The following is a 22,345-nucleotide window of genomic DNA, read 5'->3' on the forward strand; positions in this document are numbered from 1 at the left end:
CTATCTCAAAGTTGTTCTAAATGTCTAGTTCTTCACTTTTTTACCAGGCAAAAGGTAGGAGTAGGGCAAGAGATGTGCTGATCCTTGTTCATGTAAGAACAATTTAACCAATAATTTAGCTTTGTAGAGCTGCTATGGATTGTGTCTGGCCTGTTTCAGTCCTTGTCTGGCCCTGTTTCATAGGGAATGGAAACATGTCCCATAGCCACTTCCACTCCTCAGATATACTGGCAGCAGAGCTAAGGGTTTGGCCCAGGATGCTTCCCAAACTGTTCCCTCTTTAGATCATCCTTACGATTTTACAAAAAGAGATTAGCCCCAGTGATCTAAGAATACTGCTGAAGCCCAGGAGACATTCCTAAACTGCAGTGCATGGTCTTGGGTGAAATTTTACAGCCCCATAGTTTAGTTTCATCACCTGTAGAGCAAGAACAATAGTGAGAATAATAATACCTCTCTCATCAGTGGCTTGAGAAATTGTCTCACTTCTTTTTTTTTCAAAAAAATCCTAAAAAGCCTCCTCCAGTCCTTTAAGAGGACTCTGTAATTTGTAATTGCAGTTCTTTGTGTATAATTGTCTAAGGGAATCAGAGTTCAGGTATTTCTCTCTTTGGTCTCTTGTCACTGCCCACCCTGGGGATCCTTAGTGTTGTCCTCTTTGGGTACGTGCTGAAAGTCTGCTTTCTAAGCATGGTCTTTCTGGACTCTAAAAGTAATAGTGTTTTGGCTTCAGAACTTCCTGAATGTTACAGAAAGAGAAAATAAATCTATCCAAATCCTCCCTTCCCCCAGTTCTTCTTTCTTTCCATTTTAAAGGACATGCTGATAGGGGTAAAGGAGGGATGTCCTCTACCAGCTTTGAGGACAAGTCATTTTGGATCAAATTCTGTCAAGTTCATTGGTGCTGTTTTCAAATATTTCTTGGCACATTCTTTATTTGCAGAGATTATTTTTCTTCGTGCCATCACACCTACATATCCAGCCAACCAGGCAGATATCATATTTGACATAACAGAAGGAAATTTAAGAGATTCCTTTGATATCATCAAGCGTTACATGGATGGTATGACAGTGGGTAAGTAGAGTGTTCCTGTTTACTTTTTTCTCTCAATAATATTGCAGACCAGTGTTGAAGGAATTAAATCACATAATTAATTCCCACCTTGATTTTCAAGCCTGCATTTGTTTAATATTCTCCAGTCCAATATGTGTAATTTGAACTAATATCACAGATAATTTTTTATTCAAAATACCCAAGGCCTAAAATTTAATTTGAGAATTATTTTAATTTTTTTCAGAACAGGCCCTAATTACAAATGCAAATGGCTTGGTTTTAAAATTATGAGGTTTGCCCATTATAATCAAACCAAATGTAAAAGATGTAGTATGTCAGCAAAGATGCTGTAAATTTAATTAGCTGTTCTTTCTTGTTTAACAGCATTGCACCCCTTTTTGTAGAATAATCAATTTTTAAAGTGGGATTGAATTTACCAAAACTGTTACTCGTTTGAATATTTATTAATAGACTGGCTTGGTTTTGACCTGTGTTGAGGGTAAAAGGGTCCTGTCAAATACTGTGGTTTAGAAGGAACTTCAGAATGGAAAATATATATTTGTTTTCCAGTCTCAGCCTGGCAGGGAAGAGACATGGTAGGAGGGATCCCTGTGTATATGGGTCATAAATTAGACGTGCATCTCCTCATGTAGCAGGGGGAGGTTGCAGCATTACCCAGGGCTGTACTTTGTGTCAGGTTTCCTTCAGACTAGGGTCCTTTGGGGGGATACAATGCATCCTGTATCCAGTATATAATGTGCATAGCATATCTAGTATGTATTCATACATGCCCCTGTACTCAGTGCTGGTGAGGCCACACCTCGAGTACTGTGTCCAGTTCTGGGCCCCTCAGTTCAGGAAGGATATCGAGGTCCTGGAGCAGGTCCAAAGGAGGGCAACTAGGCTGGTGAAGGGACTCGAGCACAGATCCTATGAGGAGAGGCTGAGGGAGCTGAGGGTGTTCAGCCTGGAGAAGAGGAGGCTCAGAGGAGACCTCATCACTCTCTACAACTCCCTGAAAGGAGGTTGTAGCCAGGGGGGGGTTGGTCTCTTTTCCCAGGCAACTCTCAGCAAGACAAGAGGGCACGGTCTCAAGTTGTGCCGGGGGAGGTTTAGGTTGGACATTAGAAAGAATTTCTTTAGGGAGAGGGTGATCAGACATTGGAATGGGCTGCCCTGGGAAGTAGTGGATTCTCCATCCCTGGAGATATTTAAAAAGAGACTGGATGTGGCACTCAGTGCCATGGTCTGGTAACTGCAGTGGTAGTGGATCAAGGGTTGGGCTTGATGATCTCTGAGGTCCCTTCCAACCCAGCCAATTCTATGGTTCTATGATTCTATGCCTACAGATAAATATTTCTAGTGTGGACCACCTTGGCTCTTATTCTGGGACTCAACATAGCCAGGAGTAGTTGGCAACTCCTGTGGAGGTTGCAGAGCAGGAGCAGGTCCCAGCTGATGTGCTGCTCTGCCCAGTGCGAGTTGCTGGTGCAGTGGCAGGGGAATATGCTGTGATTCTCATGCTTAGAGAATGGATGTGCCAGGTGTTAAAAGGTAGTATTTGAGTAGTCTTTATTAATGTTTATTTGTGAAAATAAAGGACCACTCTTCCTGGTGAACACCTGTGTTTCAGTACGTGAATATGCAGGTTCTGCTCAGGTTCCTACATGTACTTCTGGGCTTTCTAGCAGGACTTGTCCGGATGAAAAGAAAAAACCACTGCTGTGCTTCTTCCACACTGATGGTTTGTGAAAAAGTCTTATTTAGCATTATCTGAAGGTGGCACTGTTGCATTTCAGAAGCATGATAGTATAGTGTCAGCTGTGCAAAGGTTTTATGAACTGTAGATAAAAATCATAAGCAATTAGGTTTATATTTCTTTCTTTATCAAACAGAAGTATACGTGTGAATGCTGAGAAAGAGGGAGAGTCTGTTAAAGCAGAGTGATAAGATTACAGATTTCAGGTATTGGGTTGATTCTTTAGAGGAGTATAAATGTTATCAGATCCCACAGTAGTTACAGTAGTTTGTTTTTCATGCTGTGTGCTTCTTTCTGTCTGAAATAAGAAAGAAGGATGTGTTTAGAAATTTGACTGGCCAAGGTATTCGCCTGAGGGAAGTGTTTCCATTTTGAATAATAGGACTGCGTGTCAATGGTATTTTACTTGGTAAAATGGATATCTGCCTCACAACATGAGGAGAAAAAGGATATTCTTATACACCAGGCTGAGAGAATATGATATATGCCTAAGTACATTCCCAGGTCTGCAAAAGAATCAGGCAACTCTTCACCTTAGTTCCCCCATGTGCAACATGGAGATGATAAAACATGCCTATTACTGTCTTAATTAATTCTTGTGTGTTAGAGTCTTAATTAATTCCTCTATGTAAAACTACTCTGAGATTAATGGATGGAAGCTGCAAAGTAAACTGCCCCCAGCAGAATTGGAAAAGGAAAAACAAAACAAAACTCCAGCTGATATTGCCTGGAGGGGCAGAGGTTCAGGACAGCATGTTGTATGTGTGAAATTAGGATTGCAAATAATTCTGCCAGCAGCAGTTCTGCTGCTCTCATCATAATATCCTTTTTCATGTTATTAATAATCAGAATGTTAGGCGTTCTCATAAAAGTGCTGGGAAGTTTTCAAGACAAATAAGTTGAGATCGTAGCCCACAGGAGGTTACAAAGTGAGACCCTCTTGTGAAGAAAAGGAAAGGGTTTGTGTAAGTGTGGAAAAAGACATTATTTTGGTTGGAAAAGACCTTTAAGGTCCTCTTACCCAGTACAGGAGGACAGTCATTTCCCTAGAAAGATTAATTGGTTATCTCATTAAGTTGTGGGAAGGTTACAACTGTGGAGATGTAACATAGACACTTTAGCAGAGCAAATGCCCAAGTAGCCCAGTAACCAATGTACAAGATGCAGGCCAGTAACAGAGAAGTACACAAGAATCTTTCTCCAGATGTAATGTTCCAACTTGCTGCAGTCATCAGTTATATGCTAGTGGGAAATCACACCTGGACCATCATACTTTATGACTACTGATGGACATAGGCCTTGAATCATGCTGCCTACACTGTAGATAAAATAAGACATTTACCCTCGTAGTGAATCCTAGATGCATGGATAAACGGAATAATAAGCATGTTTCATTCTGTTGCAGCATTTCAATAATTGACTAGTGTATCAAGGCTATTTTACCTGCCAATGGAAATTAGACCAGCAAATATCATTCCTCTACAAGAAAAACTTTCTCTACAAGAGTAAAGATAGAAAATCTCTACAGCAGGGTTGTTTGGTTTTTTTGGAGTTTTTTGTTTGTTTGTTAGTTTGTTGGTTTGCTTGTTTTTTTAAGGAAATTATATGGACTAGCTCAGAGAGAGATAAAATACGTAAAAGCATTTGGAAAAAAGCAGTAAAATAATTACTAGAGTTGCTGAAATAGTTGGGTGTAATAAACCTTAACTTGTCAGAGCAGATAAAACCAATGAAGGGATCCAAAGAAAGAGGAAGCTCTAGGAAAGGAGGGACAGAAGTGAGGGATGAATTAATATGCTCTTGCAGGAAGCTCATAATTAGTAAACCAGTTTTTTGCTAGGTTGTTAAAAACAAGAAGAGAGATCACTTCTAAAGAAGGATCTGCATCTAAACTGCATTTGTGTGAGTGGAAAGGAGCAAGATTCTCTCAAAACACTGAAGAAAGTGAAAAGCTACAGGTTTCTTTTGGTAAAGGTTTAGGGAGTGGGAGGAGCTGTTACAGAGACAGTTACAGAAGAAAAGTGAGGACTGTAACAGTGACAGAGAATTGACTTCATAGAGACAAGTGAACAGTTTGTGCCATTATCTCTTTAAGTTGACACTGAGACATCAAGGAGAATGGTGTTAATGAAGCTGAGAAAAAGAATTATATAAAAAGTTGCCTCCAATATTTCTACGCTGTTGTATTAAAAAGAGATACAAAACTGTTATTTCCTGGTTCAAGAAGTGCTCTAGGCTCTCTGGTGCCTAGTGTGGTTACAGGCCAAGGTGACACTGAATCCAAAAGAACCTGTTCACAACTGCACATCACTTATTAGCATGAGTGGGAGAAAAACAGAAGTGCAGACCTATCCAGTTTTGTTGGTTTTTTTTAAAAGCTTTTATAGACTTTTCTCTGCATTCCTCTTTTAACCAGCTGTCAGTGAAAAATGAAGAATGCATTTTCAACCTGTACAAAAACGTCCTATCAATGCCTAAGGTATTACCAGATACTGTAAAACATTTCCCCCCTCAGCTATGCATTCATTTCCTTAGCTGACTGTAGTATCACCTTGCACTCTGATAAACTTGAAGAAGATTTTAAAATTTTCTAATACAGCTAAAAGTAGTTTTGCTAGGCTGAAATCTTCCATATTGCATTTGATACTAACATAAGCATGTATTCTTGCCTATTAAGCAGAATGCTTGTAAACAAAACTCAGAGTCAACACAATTATAAAATTTCACTTCTTCTCAGAAGTGTTGTGCTGGTGCTTGAATAAACTGGTATCAACAGCTGCTTATAATTTTACAGATAAGTGCTACTGCTCTCCATTGTTATTTGCAAGGATTTCACTGCTATCTCTGTCCTGACTTTTTAGCCTCTTTTACATATGTGATCATTCATGATGTTACCTTTGAACCATTACAGAAAGTGTCTCAACTACTCAAAGCAGAACACTGTATTTATTAGTAATCTAATTTCTAGCATGGCATGATGATTGCATATTTTGTTCCAGAGACTGGTGACAGATGTCTAAAAAATGATCAAAAGGTAAACAAAAACAGATACCATAAGAAAGTGTGATTGTGGGATCCCATATTGTTTGAGAGCAGGAGAAATAGAATAGAGATTCACTTGACTTTTTGGGAAGCCTGTCCTTAGCACAAAGGTAGTAGTTCTGTGTCTCGTAATTTTGGCTGTTCCTAGTATGGTAGAGTCTTTTTAGTCCACCACGTAAATATTTGCATGGTCTGACATTAAATTCAGAGTCACTAGTTTGCAAAAGATTTGGTTCTGAACTTTGTCCTTGGACCCACTCTGTAGTGCTGGGCAAGCACCTTTACATTCCTCTCTGCTTCTTCCTTCATCTTTGGGCCAGAGGCTGGCTGGCTCTTAGCGTGCATTTGTGCTTAGCATAATGAGATCCCCGGCCTGATTTGAGCTTCCTGGCACAGCTCAGATGCTGAAAGTAGCACTTCACCTACAATTGCTTTTCTGTGGGGAAATGGAGACCAGGTGTAGGCAGAGCCAGGGTGTCCAGGGGAGCTCTTCTGTTCACAGGGGTGAGGATTTCAGCACATATGTTACATACCCTTGTGGATACTTTTACTGGAAGTAAAAGTAAGCAACAATAGCCACTTTTTGTCACCATGACAATGTTTCATTAGCATGAAATGACAATGGTGTCTGGCAATACAAAACCAATCCTGTCCAGTCATTCACAGTGAGCACACAGAGCAGGGACATAATTCAGCAGGTTTTTCAACGGGCTCTTGCAGCCTTACATTAAAAAAAGACACAGTCCCTTTCAGTATCTTTGTTCTGGTTTCATCTAGGCTTGCCCCTTTCCCAAGAGGAGCCCCTCAGCAAAGAATATTTTGTGAGTTTTTCTCCATGCCAGGTTGCCCTGTCGAAATTAGTAGCTACGCATGTGAGACAAGGGTGCCCAGAAGCCATTTGGTAAATGGGATCCTGGATTTATTGCCTGAACCTGCCCTTTCGGGATGCTGATGACTGTGCTGCTCGGTAGTCAAATCTCTCAACACCCTCCCTCCCCTACAGAAAAAATGTCAGGCTGAAGAGCTTTCTGGAGGCAGAGAAGCAAAGCGAGCAGGAGGTGAATTTTCATTTCATATCTGAAAAATGCTGAGGGTGCTTTCCTGGTGAGAATGAGTCTCGTGCTCGAGAGGAACAACCTTCCTTATGCCAAATTTGACTCTAGCACATTGCAAGTCTCTGGTTAATCAAACACTCCTCCTTGATCAATGTGCATCTCAGCCCTCGGGTAGGAAGGTGTACAGCATTACAAAGCCAGTCATACAGACCACCTTTGGTTACAGTTTCCATAAAACCAGCAGACAGATAAATCACACTGCAAATCTGTTGAAGTTTTGTGAACTGTGGCGTGAAGTTTAAAACCTGCCAACTTGGGAAAGAAATGGACTGAGTCAGGGAACAGCTGAGGGGACCGCCAAAAGTCCTTGGTTCAGATTACATAGCATGCATTTTTTTGGTATTAATTTTAAACAGTAGGCTTAGATGTTACATAAATGAACAAATAAAGCCAGATTTGGAACCCTGCACGATGAGAAACATAAACTGTAGCAATTTCTCTGAAAGATGTCTGTGTGTGAATTCAGCCTGCTAAGGTACTTTGCCCTGGTTTTGAGTCGGCAGGGACTTGTTTTTCTGAGGATCTTCAGGTGTGAAGTGTTTGTGTGACTGATTCAGCTGCTTTTGCTGCTGCTCCTGAGTTTGTGTGTTGATAGCAACCATCTCGTTGCTGCAGTAGCACCTACGCACCCTATAAAACTGGAGACAGTTTGATGATAGGAGACAGATGATAGGAGACTCAGGGCATATCGTAAATCTTTCCCAGTATGATGCGTAGATGCACTTAAGAAAAAAGCCACCCTAACTTTTATTTTTAAAAGGGTCATATGTGGTGACGAGACCCCTTGTTTCAGCCTTATTTTGAGAATTTGGTCAAGGATTAACACACATGAAGTTTCAGAAAGCTTCCCGCGTCAGAAGTCCTGCTAACAATACCCACAGAGCTGTCGCCTCTAGGTGATGACTGAGCAGCTATATAAAGGCTTTCATGTCAAATCCTCAGGATTAGGTACTTTTTCTTCCATGGTAAATTGAATCACAGAACCATATTGTGCTGTGTGCCACAATGTGGCTCTTTGCCAAGGAATGCTTCGGGTTGAAATAATTAAATGCCCAGGTGTCATGGATATGCTACTGTATCAAAGCTTGGCTGAAATGGAATGATGTGGTTGTGGAACAGGGTGAGCTAAGCCACCCTCACTAAATGGAGAGATTGCATGGATGTGATGATGTACTGTGATGGATGCTGAACACTTATTTACAATAAGGTACTGGTAATAAAGTATCAGGAGGCTGATGTCTGTGATTTTGTATATTTTGGACTGTCAGACTTGACGTTTTTCCACCTGTTTTTGTAATAAGTAAAATTCTTATGCTACATAAAGCATGTCACATTCTCAAAGGTGAAAGAGGAAGGATTAAAAAATACATGGTGGAAACTATTTTTTAATGAGGCTACTTCGAGTGCAGTTATTGCATTTTAGGCATGAGTGATTTTGCAGCATTGTCAACATTAAAACCCATTGCGAGGTTTGGCTGCAAGGCAAACCAGAGATCTAAAAGCACTTCAGGTTTGCCAAACCAAGATAAGAGCACATCTCTCTGAAGTTATTTGGTATCCTTAATAAAGATCATAGTATTTGTAAACTAGCCAAACCTCAGCAAAATCAAAGGTTGTTTTTAATTCTTTCATAATACCAAGGCTCCATATGATCCAACATGACAGATAATAGCTTTGAAAATATTTACCATTTGTTTCTGGCCAAAAAATGTATTAATACCATGAGACCTCTTTATTGCCTCTTGTTGCATTTCAGCAGTCAGAGCTCCTAGAGAAGCCCAAGTGTTAATTAAATTAAACTTCATTGAGTGGTTGAAGGATATTGTTTATAATTGAATCCCAAATTTCTGACCCGTAGAATAAGGAAAAATAATAATAAAGATCTTTTATCATGCTGACATGTAATTCCTGTACTATAATTCCCTTTTTCTTTTTTCTTTAGAGGTGAAGTGAAAGGCAAAAAGAGAAGCAGATTTTGCGTTAGCTAAATTTAAATTCGCACAATACTTGTAACCTAGGTGGAAATTTCAAAGACTATGAGTATCTGGAAGGTTTTAGACACAATTAATTGTTTGGACAGTCTTTAAAAGAGAACTTTGTCTTTTCCTGGTTTATAAATTATCACTATGGTCAATGGATACTCAGAGCATGGGAGACATCTGAGAAATAAGTGATGCTTATGGTCGCAGGTGCAGGCTTACCTTGTTACACTACTCTTTTTTTCTGAGGGCTGCCTTGCTCTACCCCTGATCCTCTTTTACACCTCTCCAAGAAGGACACAGTGCAGCTGTTACTGAATTGCTGTAGGGACAGAGGCATTTTTGCCTGTTCCTAAGAGAAGATGCTGTTGTAATGAGCACTGCACTGACTGGCCCAAGGCATTTGAGGTCCTGGTTATGCCACTGGATGTCCTCACTGCTACAGTCCCTAAACCACCCTTAATTTTCTGTCCCCTAATGCGGGACACTGGGGTTGTGTTAAGTGATCTGTAGCTTTGTTGGTGCTCAAAAGGGAAATCCCTTTCTCCTGGCTACCTCCTTGTTGTCAGCATTCTGCTGCAAGCTACATTTTTGGTTCTCTTCTTTTGGGTGTTAATCCAAGGGAAGGGGTGGGTTAAACAGTAGGACCACTGTTTCTGATCAACTTAAACATACAGTGAAATTACTCTGAGTGTCACGTAAGTTCTGAAAGTGTGATTTTATGTGTTCAGACTGCTGAAGAATTCTGAAAACACTTGGTTGCTCAACAATTGAAAATTAGGGCATTTTCTTTGGAATTTGAATAAGGATCTGTGAGGTCTATGTTTAAAAAGTACATTTTTTTTTAAATCTTGTCCCCAGATACTTCAGCAAAGATACTCATAGCCAGCTGCATTCCTGTGAAGCAGTTCTCCATCCACATTGAAACCTTGTTAACATCCAACTCTAACTTGATTTTGGAAATCTATTATTTTGTGAAGTGTTCACCATCAAACTTGAATGAAGGTCTAATTCAGAATGTTATGAGGGCAATATACTTCAAAGCAAGAGGAAATCTATTTCAGTACTTGTATTTTGATTAATGAGGTTTCTGAATCCTTTAAGCATATTTATGTTTGTCAGGTGTGGCAGCTCAAGGATTAATGATATCTTCAGAGCTATTTTCTGTATATGATTTGATGCCTGCAGTGATGATTACCAAGAAATATTTCATTTTCCAAAGAGCAGCCACTTACTAATAAAACAGATTATATCAGAAGCTATAGAGCACCACATAGCAGGAGCCTACATTGTCATTGTCACAAATAATTGAGAGACGTATATATAGCTTTCAGGAAAAGAAAAAAAAAGAAGGAGGGAGAAAATGAAAAGGACTATTTAGCTTTTGAAAGATGGAGTAATCTAAGGTGTACATTAACTTTCTGAAGTCAGCAGACATCTGGTGGTCTGGGAAATGCCTGCAGTTTGACAGCTAGATTGTGCCTTTAGGCACAGTCATGAACTAGAGAGGACTGGAGGAACATCATGCCTGTGAGACTGCCTTGGGAGGCACAGCTCATTGTTCTGAGGGGCAACAAAAAGGGCTTCTACAAACACATAAACAGCAAAAGGTAGACTAGAAAAAATACGGGCCTGATTCTGAATGGGGCAGGAGACAAAAAGACATGGAGGCAAAAGACATGGAGAAAGCTGAAGTATTTAATGCTTTTTACCTCATTCTTGATTGGTAAGACTGTCCCTCAGGGTGGATGCCCTGGGCCCTCAGAGCAATAGGGAGGTCTCAAGCAAGAAATACTCACCCTTGGTAGAGGAGGATCAGGTTAGGGAACATCTGAACAAACTGAACGTAACCAAGTCCATGGGAGCTGATGAATTCCCCCTCCCAAGTGCTGGGCAATGTCATTGCAGGGTCACTCTCAATTATATTTGAAAGATCATGGTAAGCAGAAGTTCCCTCTTTCACTGCAATCTTCAAGAAGGCCCAGAAGGAGGATCTAGGGACCTGCAGGCTGCTCAGCCTCACCTCAGTCCCTGAGAAGGTGGTGGAGCAAATCCACCTGGAAACCATTTTCAAACATTAACAAGAAAGTGTCCAGTAGCAGTTAGCAAGGATTTATGAAGGGGAAATCATGCCTGACCAACCAGACAGCCTTCTATGAAGAGATAACTGGATTAGTGCATGAGAGAAGACCAGTGGATATTTTTTACCTTGACTTTGGTAAGGCTTTCAATGCTGACTCCCTTAATAACCTCATAGGCAACCTGAAGAGGTGTAGACCAGCTAAGTGAGGTGGACTGAAAAGCTACTGAACTGCCAGGCTGAAAGGGTTGTGATGATCAGCATAGCTGGCAGCCAGGCACTGGTGGTGCATCTCAAGGATCAGTACTGGGGCCAATGTCTTCATTAATGGCCTGGATGATGGGACAGAGTGCACCTCAGCAGGTCTGAAGAGGAAATAAAACTGCAATGAGTGGCTGATACACCAGAGGGTTGTGCTGCCATTTAGAGAGACCTTAGGAGCTTTGGGCTGACAGAAATATCATGAAGTTCAGCAAAGGGAAATGTGAAACCCTGCCCCTGGAAAGCAATAACTTTATGCACTAGTACACACTGGGGGCTTACCAGCTGGAAAGCAGCTCTGGAGAGAAAGACCTGGGGGTCCTGGTGGATACCAGGTTGATCATGAGCTAATGGCAAGCCCTTATGCCCAAAACTGCCATCAGACTGCATGAGGAAGAGCATTGCCAGCAGGTTGAGGAGGTCATCCTTCCCCTCTGCTCAGCCCTGGTGAGGCCATCCCTGGAGAGCTGTGTCCAACTTAAAAGTTTGGGGCTCAGTGGTACAAGAAAGACATGGACATAGTGGAGAGTTCAGTAAAGATAATTAAATCACTGGAACATCTGTCATAGGAGGAGAGGCTGAGAGAGCTAGGACTGTTCAGCCTGGAGAATAGAAGAAGGAATTAAGGAAGACAGGGATAGACTCTTCCAAGTGGTGTGGGAAGGATGAGTCAATGGACACACACTGGAACCCAGAACATCCCACTTAAACATGAAAAACTTTTTTACTGTAAAGTTGGTTGAATCCTGGAACAAGTTGCCTAGAGCTGTGGAGTCTCCATCTTTAGAGAAACTCAGAACCAGAATGAACACAGCCCAGAGCAACATGTTCTGGGTGACTCTGCTTTGAGCAAGGGATTTGCATAGATGGTCTTCAGAGGTATTTCCTGCCTCAGCTATTCTGTGCCTCTGATTCTGGATTGTGGTGGTGTTGAAAACATGACAGAACTGGATTGCTACAAGAGGAAAAACTTTGCAGCTTTTACTCTACCAAATGCAGGAAGAGATTCCCTAATGTGCAATGTTTGAAGAGTATTTTCAAAGCTAGGAATACATAAAACAATTCGCCAACATTTGATTCACTTCTCTTCTACCCTGGCATGGTATAGGTCAGTAAGTACTCCAGTAACTATGTTGGCAGAGCAGTTTCATCACAAAAAGTCATTACTTTGTCATAACCTTGTGGAATTAACAGCAGCCTTTTCCAAGGCAATTTAATTAAACTTTAATGTATGCAGAGCCTGAAAGCTTTTTAGAGAAAAAAATGGATGAAAGAGCTTAAAATGTGTATTTTCTGTTTTTTCTGACTAGGATGTGAATTATTTTTCACTTATTCATCAATATGGTTAATAACCTCAATCAATAACAATGTATTTGTAATGAGTACTGAATAAGAAATAACTTTTTTCTTACAAATCTTAATATGCCTTCTCTGAGTTGAGATCTACAGAGCCAAAAAACAACTCAGCTATATAGTTTTGGCTTCAACCTATAGATATGTATTTACATGCTGAAGGCTGAGCTAGTCTGGTATTCAACTCTAACTTGCAACTTGTTGTCTACAGTTTGATCCAAGGAATTGGTCTATTCATGGCTGGATTTTTTTTTCTCTTGCTCATTTCTGGAATGATCCTATCAACTTTGCCTTTTAAAATAGCCACTGCAGTGGCATTTTCCTAGTCCTTAACTTCCTAATTGCCTAAACATTGCTTTTGAAACTGACTCGGCTCCTAAGCAACACTGATGCATCTGAGATATTTACTCTTAATTTTGAAAATCTTGGCCAGCAGTATAAAGCAAGAGGCCTTGAGGAGAAAAGCAAACTTGAATTTATAGTCTAGGATCTTGCATTGACATGAGGAGATCGGTCTTCTTGTATTGCTTAAGGGAAGCTCATAAAAGTGCTTTTCCCCTACAAACAGTTGTTCACCACACATTTCTGCCAGCATGCCAGTGTTTTGGGCTACTTTTCTTTAATAGCCATGCAATGGCTTTCAGTTTCAGGAGGCTGAGAACAAAACTTCTCAGTACAAAACTTCTCGGTACAAAACCTCTTGGCCTCGTTACTGCAACATCTGTATGGGATTTAAGAAGTTTGCTAACATCTGGGGAGAGGCTACATCCATATGGTCTAACTCAGACTAGTGGACTATTTAATTCTGATTCCTAAAGATCCATTGCTTTTTAAAAAAGGGTAGTTGCCTTGTGGCAGCTAGAACTATTCACCTCTGACAAGGCTGTAACAAGGACCCGAGAGTTTTTTGTGGGGAAACAGAAATTCAGGAATGGCCAAGTGTAGGACTTCAGAACATTGGCTGATGTTATTTGGAAATTAATATAGGCTCAATAAATTACCTGAGTCTCAGCTGAGCTTAGGCTGCAGTTCCACAGCTCTCACCACATTCTCTTGCACTTGAATTTACAAAATTAAAAATTTCGTGTTCCAAATGTCCATTTAAAGCACAAGGAAAATAGCTGGAAGAAAAATTGTAAGGGGGTTCAGTGTCATTGAATTCTCTCTTTTGTAGGTGTCACTAGCAGCTGGACAGCACTATATCGCACCATGAAATAGCACCTTCTCTTGAGAAGTCTTCCTGTGGTTTGTTTGTTTTTTTTTTTGAAGGGGACATGTTTTGTGTTGGGCTTTGGCTTTCGCTTACAAGCAGACTCATAGACTCCTACTCCAAGGATTAGGAAATTCAAGGGAAAAACTGATTTTCTTGCACTGTTTATTCATCTCACGTGAGAACTTTTTTATTTCATGAGGAACAGAACTGAGTGTATTGGCTATCAAAGTATCATACATTCTGCATGAACAAGCTACACATTTTTCATCCCTAGTATGTATTCCCTGCCTTTCACCTCTTAAGTCTCATATCCTGCTCAGTTTTTTGACCCTGCTGTCCTGCCTGCCTTGCTGGCATGGACTTGATTAGAAATTGCCTGGGGACCTCACAGGTAGGCAGTCAGTGAAGCAGGCTGTATACAGGGCCAAAGAAGCATCATTGCACATAGGAATTACCAAGAAGATGGTAGGAGATTCTTTAGCTTTCCTCAGCCTTTAGCCCCTTTGGTGTCTATGATTGCATTTTACAATGTAGCTGATACTAACATTCTTATGCAACCATATTCCACACAATAATTCGTACCAGATTTTAAATACCAAGCTGCTGCTGTTAATTCTAACTAATGCAAAATATTCTTTTATATATAGATATATATGGTCAGCTGTTCCACTCACACTAGTGTGAATGAAGACTAATTCTCAGTTGTCCTATAAGATAATAATGCCTGGCCAGGGTGCAAATATATTAAAAAAAAAAAAAAAAGAAAAGTAGTGTGTGCTTATTTTAAAGTAAAAGCAAACAATCAGCTATGCTCAGACTTGTTTGGCTGCCTTTGGTATTTCAAATAGATATGCCAATCTTATTATTTATATAGTTTTTTCAGAGTGTTTAATTTAGCAGAGATTTCAGAATTAATTAAAAGATGTGCTTTGTTCTATTTAGGACTGGATTAATATGTTAACTGTAGATAATGATTCAGAAAAGTAGATTAATCTTTTTGCTGCTTCATGCTCTCTCAATAACTCTATACAATCCATCCCAAGTTTAGTCAGTTTGTGGTCAGCTTTTAGCTAACCACAGATCATGCAATTAAACAATATATATACAGAAATAATTAAAATTTAACAATTTCTTAAAGTAAATTATTTGCTCCCAGAAAAACTGGCTAAATTAGTAAGTGCCTATAATATCAAGTGTGAAGTCTTGAACTAATGGAAAAAGGGCAATACTGTTGGATTCAACTGACAATAAAAAGTCTTGTGTCTCTTTGTTATGCTGAGAAGATTCAGAGGAGACTGTAGCTTGCTGTTGAGCACAAAGGAAGTAAAAAAAAAAAAAAAAAAGTAGTTTTGTTACTACCCTTTGGCATGTGATGACCGGAACAAAACACTAAAGCTGTAACTCTGTGTATGGGGCAAGAGGTGGCAAGGTGGAAAGAAGGAGAGGTCCTGTGCTTGTTACTTAATGCAGAATTTGAAATGTGGTTGAGGGAATTGATCACATTTTTGATAACTGTGTTTATTGTGTTTTCCTGAGCATAGCCCACAGGTTACCTGGAAGAACAGCTTCTAATTTGGCAGTAGGTTGGATTGTTTATATATACACAGGTACATATGCCTGCATATGCATATAGAGGTAAGGCAAGAGGAGGTTTACTTCAGCATGTCCCCAGTCCAGCAGTCGTCAGATCCAGTTCCTGCCCCCTCTCCCTTCAACCTCTGATTCCTTGCCTGCTCTGCTAACATTCTTCAGCTTGATTTTGTGGGGGTCCTTAGAAGTTTAGGTTATGTGAGCCCCTCTTTTTGAGGAATGGGTGCAGCTTATGTCTGTGCTGTGTTCTTGTGACGATGCAGATTTAAATATTTGACTAGATTCAAGAATCTAGGAATTCAGGAATCCCTGTGGAAAATCTTGCAACCTTCACCTCTGGAACAGAAAATCTAAGATAACCCATCCTCTCTGCCAACCCAAAACAGTCTTTTCTAGTGGCAATGTGAAAATGAGTTTCTGCATTGCTTTTTGGCAAACCATGGAGATCCCTGTTAGAAAAACTTTCTCTAGAGAAAATGCAAATGCAGTGTTCAGCAAGAGGTGTAAGAAACACGATGACCCAGATTCATTGCAAATGTAATTGCTGCAGATTTTGTGGTTAGCAGTGGAAAAAGAAGGAAGAAAAGGGGATTTTTAAGGTCTTTTGAAGAGTTCTGTGAGTGTTCCTTTGGCGTGTTGGGCAATGAGCTTGGCACAGAGAGCAGAATCAGGAGTCTGAATTTCTGGAGAAAGAAAAAGTTAATGTGTGGTAACACAGAGACTTGTCATCCAGAATGGGTTAATGTGGTAACAAACCAGCAGTGTTTCTCCTAAGTTCAAAATGGAGTTTCTTAGCAAATCAGCTGCCTAACGCAAAAATACAAGCAGAAACCAGACACAGAGGTGAATTGCCTGAGGGTCTCACATATTTCAAAGCAGAGAAATGTAATGATATCTTAAAGAGGCATAGACAAGCCAAGGAATACCTGTGGCATCTGATTACAATAATAAAAATTCTGCTGAAAGGCTTAGGATGATTAACAATATTAACCTTGCTGTCTTATTTATCCCATGTTCTTTGATAAGCAAAGCCTCAGTAATCCAATGACAGTGACTCTAAAATTGTTGGGTTTTGTCATTTTTCTCACTTGAAAATAAGTATTATTTAGCTTAATATCTTCACTACACGTGGTGACATGCTTGTACCTTAAACAAAATTGAAATACGAAGCATGAAGAAACAGGGCAAGAAAGCAGCTTATATTAATTACAGAGCTTTAAAAGTTCTGGGCTGTGGTCAGACTTATCACTGTAGAAAAAACAGTGACATCCTCTCAAGCCAAGGCTGTTTGCTTACACAAATCAGCAGATGGAAAGGATTGGCGTTGATCCTGTTTACAAAAAGGGTAAAGTGTGCAAGAAAAAGAAGTCTTATCATTGTTTTCTAAAAGGAGGTCAGTAAACCATGAAGATACCCAAGCAGATTTAGGATGTGTAATAACATCTCTGCTCAGCTAACAAAAAAGCAAAAGCAATCAAAGGTGAGCTGATGGAAAGAAGTCTGCCTGGCCTGTGACACATAGGGGTTTCTGTGGGTTGAATCTGTGTTTGGGTCACAGGTTATGAACCAGAGTATAAACAGCAACAGCAGCACATCAGACTGCAGGGTATCAGTGTTTGCTTGCAGGGATGTGCCTGTAGGCAAGACCTACACAGATGCTTCAGATTGCCTGGCACATGGGATTCAGCAGCAGTGCAGATCTCCTCATTCATTTATTCTCAGTGATTCACACTGTTTTAATATAGACAATTTTTAAAAAAAAATTTTTTTTCTTGTGTGTGTGTGTTAAAATGATGACCTACATGAAATCTGATTTTTCTGGAAAAGGATTAGGGTGAACATGTGTAAATAAACTCACCCTGCTTACCAACTTTAGAGTCTGCAGCATTGGTCCCACAGAGTACCAGCTTATGGTGGTATTTGAGAGCGCCCTGGTTTCAGGTCAGTTAGTGAGGAACACTGTTATTCTCCTGGCATCCCATAGAGAGTGACTCAGAGGACAGTGTGTACTGCTACAGTGATCCAGGACCAAGTCCCAGTCAGCAGGTATCCCCATGTCAAGTCTGAAAAGCTCCATCCAGCTATTTTAGATTATACTAGGGAGAAAAAAAGCAAAAAGCAGCTGCTTAATTCCAACATTTCTTTACTTTTCAGTATATTTAAAAATTTCAGCATTCCTATTACCATGAAGTATGGTTTTGTACTTAATATTCAGCTATATAAATGCTGAAATATGCCAGACCACAAATCCGGGCCCAGGATTACTCTGCCAAAAGGGACAGTGGAACAACATGTTTATGCAAATGTTTCAGTAACTGAGAAATCCAGATTGCTTAAAAAACACTCAGGATTATTACACATGGCACCTTCAAATGTGTGCTGTGCTTAATGCACTTGAGATACTGAGTGAGCCATTAAGTCATGTATGTGAATTGCATGTTCCAGGCCTGAGTCTCAGGGTTTTCTTTAGACATCTGTTTGTTAAGGGTAGGCACAAGGCACTGCTGGCCTTGTTTGGGTCTGGAATAGCTGCACCTCCATCATATCTGATGTGAAAGGCACAAGATATTAGAGAATCAAACACTGGTAGCATCAAAAGGCATTACAGCAAAACAAAGCATAAAACAGCAGGCAGCCCTTCACAGCATTTCTGAGAGAAGTTCTAGGACCACTGCAACAGGATCCCTGGGTATTGGATCAGCATGTATCTAGGTTTCAGGCTGTCATCAGCTTTGCTATTGCATGCTTTCCACCTGCATTTGACCTTGAGTTTGGTGGAGAAAAAGCTCAGCTTTTCCATTCTAGCACTTTGCACTTAAAAAATGGAAATCTTATGATGAATAATCTGCCAAGAACTGAAAACCCATCATATGCTTTAGTCCAGTAGAACATTTCAAAGTATTTTTCCTACTTTTTTTTTTTTTCTTATTCCCATTGAGAATGACTGCATCCTTCTCCACACACTGTAATGCTAAGCCATCTGAATGCATAATCCTATTATTTACTATAATAGCAGATGAAAGGATGCACTGGTCATTGGCACAACAAACAGAATAAATATTGTTAGAGCATTGTGTTTCTTTGTATTTTCCTTCAGTTCCTTGCTTCAGTATAGCTGTCTTAACATGTGCAACTTTGACTTCCCAGACCATTAGTAGGCTCAATTTTAAAACTGCTGCAAGAGAGCTGTGTGGAAAAGCATTGCCACATGGATCACAGTGTGTTTGCCACCTTGAAAATAAAAGAATGTTCCTTTTTTTTTTTTTTTCCTGGCTGTTAGGAAAATGCATTCAAACAAGGATGAGAAAGTTATTACTTGGTTTGAATTCTACATGAAGAACGTGCAGATAGATGCCATACTGTGGCATAAACCATCTTGAGTGGAACTGCATCGTGTCAGAAAAAAAAGTTTGCAATCCCACTTCTAGACTAGAGCAGACTCTACTAGAGTAAGAAAGTACAGAGCATTATAAAAATATTGCTGACTGGAAACATCAACCTTTGCCATCTGAGGCTGCATGAACTGCTAACAGGGTGTATTAAACCTATTGCCAGTACTGAGTGATTCCAATGGTGCGTGTTTCCGTGGCTGTCAGTTAAAGCAGTGCCTGCAATAGCGTGGTGTGTTGTTAGCAGAATGCTTTAAATGCTGCCCCAAAGGGAGGACAATTTTAGCAAGGCTTTCCTTTTTAAATATACCATTTGCCAAGCCCAGTCATTTTTTATAAAAGGTGCAGGAGAATAGCCAAGGAAACTAAAAAAACATAAATAAAAGTGTATGCATATATGTATGTATGTACATATAAATTGTAGAGGGAACGATACTGAAAAAGTGAATTCATCAAATATGGCAAGCAAAGTAAATGTGGTGAAAAGTTTGCAATTTTACTGCATGCTGAAGTTATTAGTTTATATTTAAACAGAACAAAACTGTAATGTCATCACTGACTTCGAAAAAGGTGCTGACAGCCTGCATAAGCAAACGTTTATCTCTCTCATCAGATCTCCAGCCAGTGTGCTCACAGGGGACTGCTGCAGGAGTTTGGCTGGGATGCTGGTGTGCTGCCTGTGTGTGAAACAGAACCCTCAGCATGCAGAAGGAATATGTCTTAAATAATATTAAATTGTGTGTTTCCTTCTGTAGCAAGAAGGAGGGGTCTGAGGAAGGGATCTCAGACAGACTCCCTGTGCCTGCTGACTGACCTCAGGCTTACGTGACTTTGACCTTTTGGATGCATCCTTTCAGTTAAGAGCCATTTGGTAGCTCCATACTCTATTAAACACCAATCTTAGAAAACAACTGTGAAGAGAGAATATGTTCGCAGCCTGATCCTGGAGGCAATAGCAAAGCTTGTGTTGCCTTTCATTTGTGTAGGTCTGAAGCTGGAATGCTGTTCTGTTTGACCCTGTCAGTCAATGCAAATCAATGCACTGATAAGACTTTATAGCCCAAATGGGTCTCCCTGGGGTCCTTCCCCACATCCTGGACAGAGGCCAGGAGCCCCATTTCAGCATCAGTCCCTGTCTGAGCTGTAATGAAAGGGAGCTGGGCTCCAGCTCCATCACAGCTGTGGGTTCTCTTGTTCTGGACCTGACCCATATGTTGTTGCCTTCCTAAGTTGGCTTTGGCCCTGCATGATCTGGCCCTTAGTTCAGTCTGGATTATGGGCCAGGGTGGTGGAACAAGCCCTGGCTGGAGAGGCCTTTCCCTGTCCCATCCCTGAGGAACTCACTGAGCTTCTGGGGTTTCTCTGTGTGAAACAAACCAAGAGACAGAGCCCTAAAAGACACAGTTCATTTCTCCTTTGCCATTTCCTTCCTCATTATCAGTTCCTGGTGTTGGTGAGGGACTGGCCACCATCCTTGTGAGGAATGACACAGGGACAGGTGCTGTGATCATCCCCCTTTTCCTCATCATGCTAATTGTTCTCATTAAACTCACTATTCCAATTGCTTCCAGTGGGGTTATCCATCCATGATGCAGCACACTGTCAATTTACAAAATATGTTAACAGATATTTATAGGGAAAGCGTTGATTTTATTGCTCCATCATAATTGCCATTACAAAGAATTGTTCTACTGTTCCAAATGAAGTGTGGTTTTCAACATGGTACCAGAAATTGCATGGCATTCCCAGGAGTGCAGGCTTACCTATTCCTCATGGCAATGTGTGTGCTGGCTCACCTAGGGAAAAATCTCCATATGTCCTCCTTAAAAAGTGTCACAGACTTCTGAAGAGTTTATTGCTCTGAATAAAAGGTAAAAAGAAATCATTCTAATTTCAAAATATTTAGTTTTTCTGCCATTAGCAACCTTTTAGTGCTTTTTCTAGATCACCTGCAAGCTCTTTTGTTTGAAAAGTCATATTTTATTCTTTTTTTTTGTTAACTTCCTTGCAAGCCATTTCCTTAACCAATAAAATACATTTGCCACCAGTGATCCTGAAAATGACGAAAAGTTTTCCCTTTCTGAAGCGGAGCAGGGTGAAGATCATCCGAACCCTTCTGATCCTCCTATTAATCTCAGCAACCTATTTCTATCCCAACAGGTGTGGTTCGCCAGGTGAGGCCCATTGTTGGACCTTTTCATGCCATCCTGAAACTGGAGATGAACTATGTCATGGGTGGAGTGGTGTCTCACCGGAATATTGTCAACGTTCACATCTTTGTCTCCGAGTACTGGTTCTGAGAGGGTGTTCAAAATCCCAGAGAAAGAAGCCACTCCAACCTAAATCATTACCACAAACTATTATGTCATATACTTGTTTGTAAAACCCAATAGTGGGGTGGGTTTTTTTTTTGTTCGTTTGTTTGTTTTATTTTTAAATATTTGGTTTATAGTTTAAGACAAATAACAAGCTATTGTGTTGGTTAGACATAGGGTGGAGCAAATAAGGTGAGCCTGATGTAGTAGTTGTCTGTATAAATAAGTAGTGTGTAAAAGTGCTCAGCTGCCTAGTGAAATTTAAAACTTTCCTAAATGCTTAGGCAGATCTTATCTATTGCTCCTTGGCTGGATAGGCAGAGTGACTGACTGAGGCTGTGGAACAGAAAAGATATCAGAGTTCATTGGGATGAATATATGGTATCTTTGGGTGGAAGAAGTTTGGTGAGGATTAGTAATTTCACCTCAATATTAACTACCTTGTAGGAGTCAGATAGTCAGAAAGTGCCAAATAATCACTTTGGGGCCCAGGCAGTATAACTCTGAACAGGCACCCAGAATTGCTAATCATTTCTGAAAAGTTTAGCCTAGATATTTAAAAAGAATCATTCAGCTATGGCTACATTAGGAAGTGGAAAGGAATTAGAAATAGTAAGAGACTAACAAGCTATTGCACAAATTAAAAAATACTCCTTTTTTGTACTTATTATTTTATTGTAAGATTATCTTTGATTCTAATTAAAAAAATACCTCTCATTGAAATTAACCTTTTACCAAGATAAGGCATATTGCTTAAATTCCAGTCTCATCTGTACTTGGCAGTACCTGGGAAACTCAAAGCTGTATCTCCTTTCTATTATAAAGTTCCATACCTTTTTTAAACTTTAAAACTTTAAATAAAATCAGCATGATAAACTGTACATTCCTATGCACCAAACCAAGGCATATGTAATAATATAATGAAACTCAAACAAATAAATGAATGTTTAATGTATTTTCTGGGCATCAAATTAGCGTGTCTTTTTTCACTATAGAACAAAAAATAAATAGTTCCTGTTTCAGTTTGTTATGCTTGTTAAGATATGAGGAAATTAAAAAAAAAAAAAGTTAGATGGGAAATACTCAATCATATGCTACAGTTTCTGCTTACCATAAAACTAATATAATATAAAAATACATATCTCCTGTGAGCAAATTAATTACATGTATATATCACACACTCCCTGCTCAAACC

At 40.0% G+C, this 22,345-nt stretch overlaps 1 protein-coding gene across 1 annotated transcript in view; it reads left to right on the forward strand.

Moving 5' to 3' along the window:
• Positions 1 to 22,105, forward strand: part of FBLN1 (fibulin 1) — an 81,742-nt gene extending 59,637 nt beyond the window's left edge. Inside the window, exons 16-17 of the mRNA XM_071733299.1 lie at positions 944 to 1,075; positions 20,996 to 22,105. Of these exons, the coding sequence (XP_071589400.1) occupies positions 944 to 1,075; positions 20,996 to 21,135 (272 nt within the window). The 3' untranslated portion in view covers positions 21,136 to 22,105. The remainder of the gene's footprint in view (positions 1 to 943; positions 1,076 to 20,995) is intronic.
• The last annotated feature ends 240 nt before the right edge of the window (positions 22,106 to 22,345 follow it).

The sequence above is a fragment of the Heliangelus exortis genome, chromosome 1, assembly GCF_036169615.1.
Source record: "Heliangelus exortis chromosome 1, bHelExo1.hap1, whole genome shotgun sequence".
NCBI lineage: Eukaryota > Metazoa > Chordata > Aves > Apodiformes > Trochilidae > Heliangelus > Heliangelus exortis.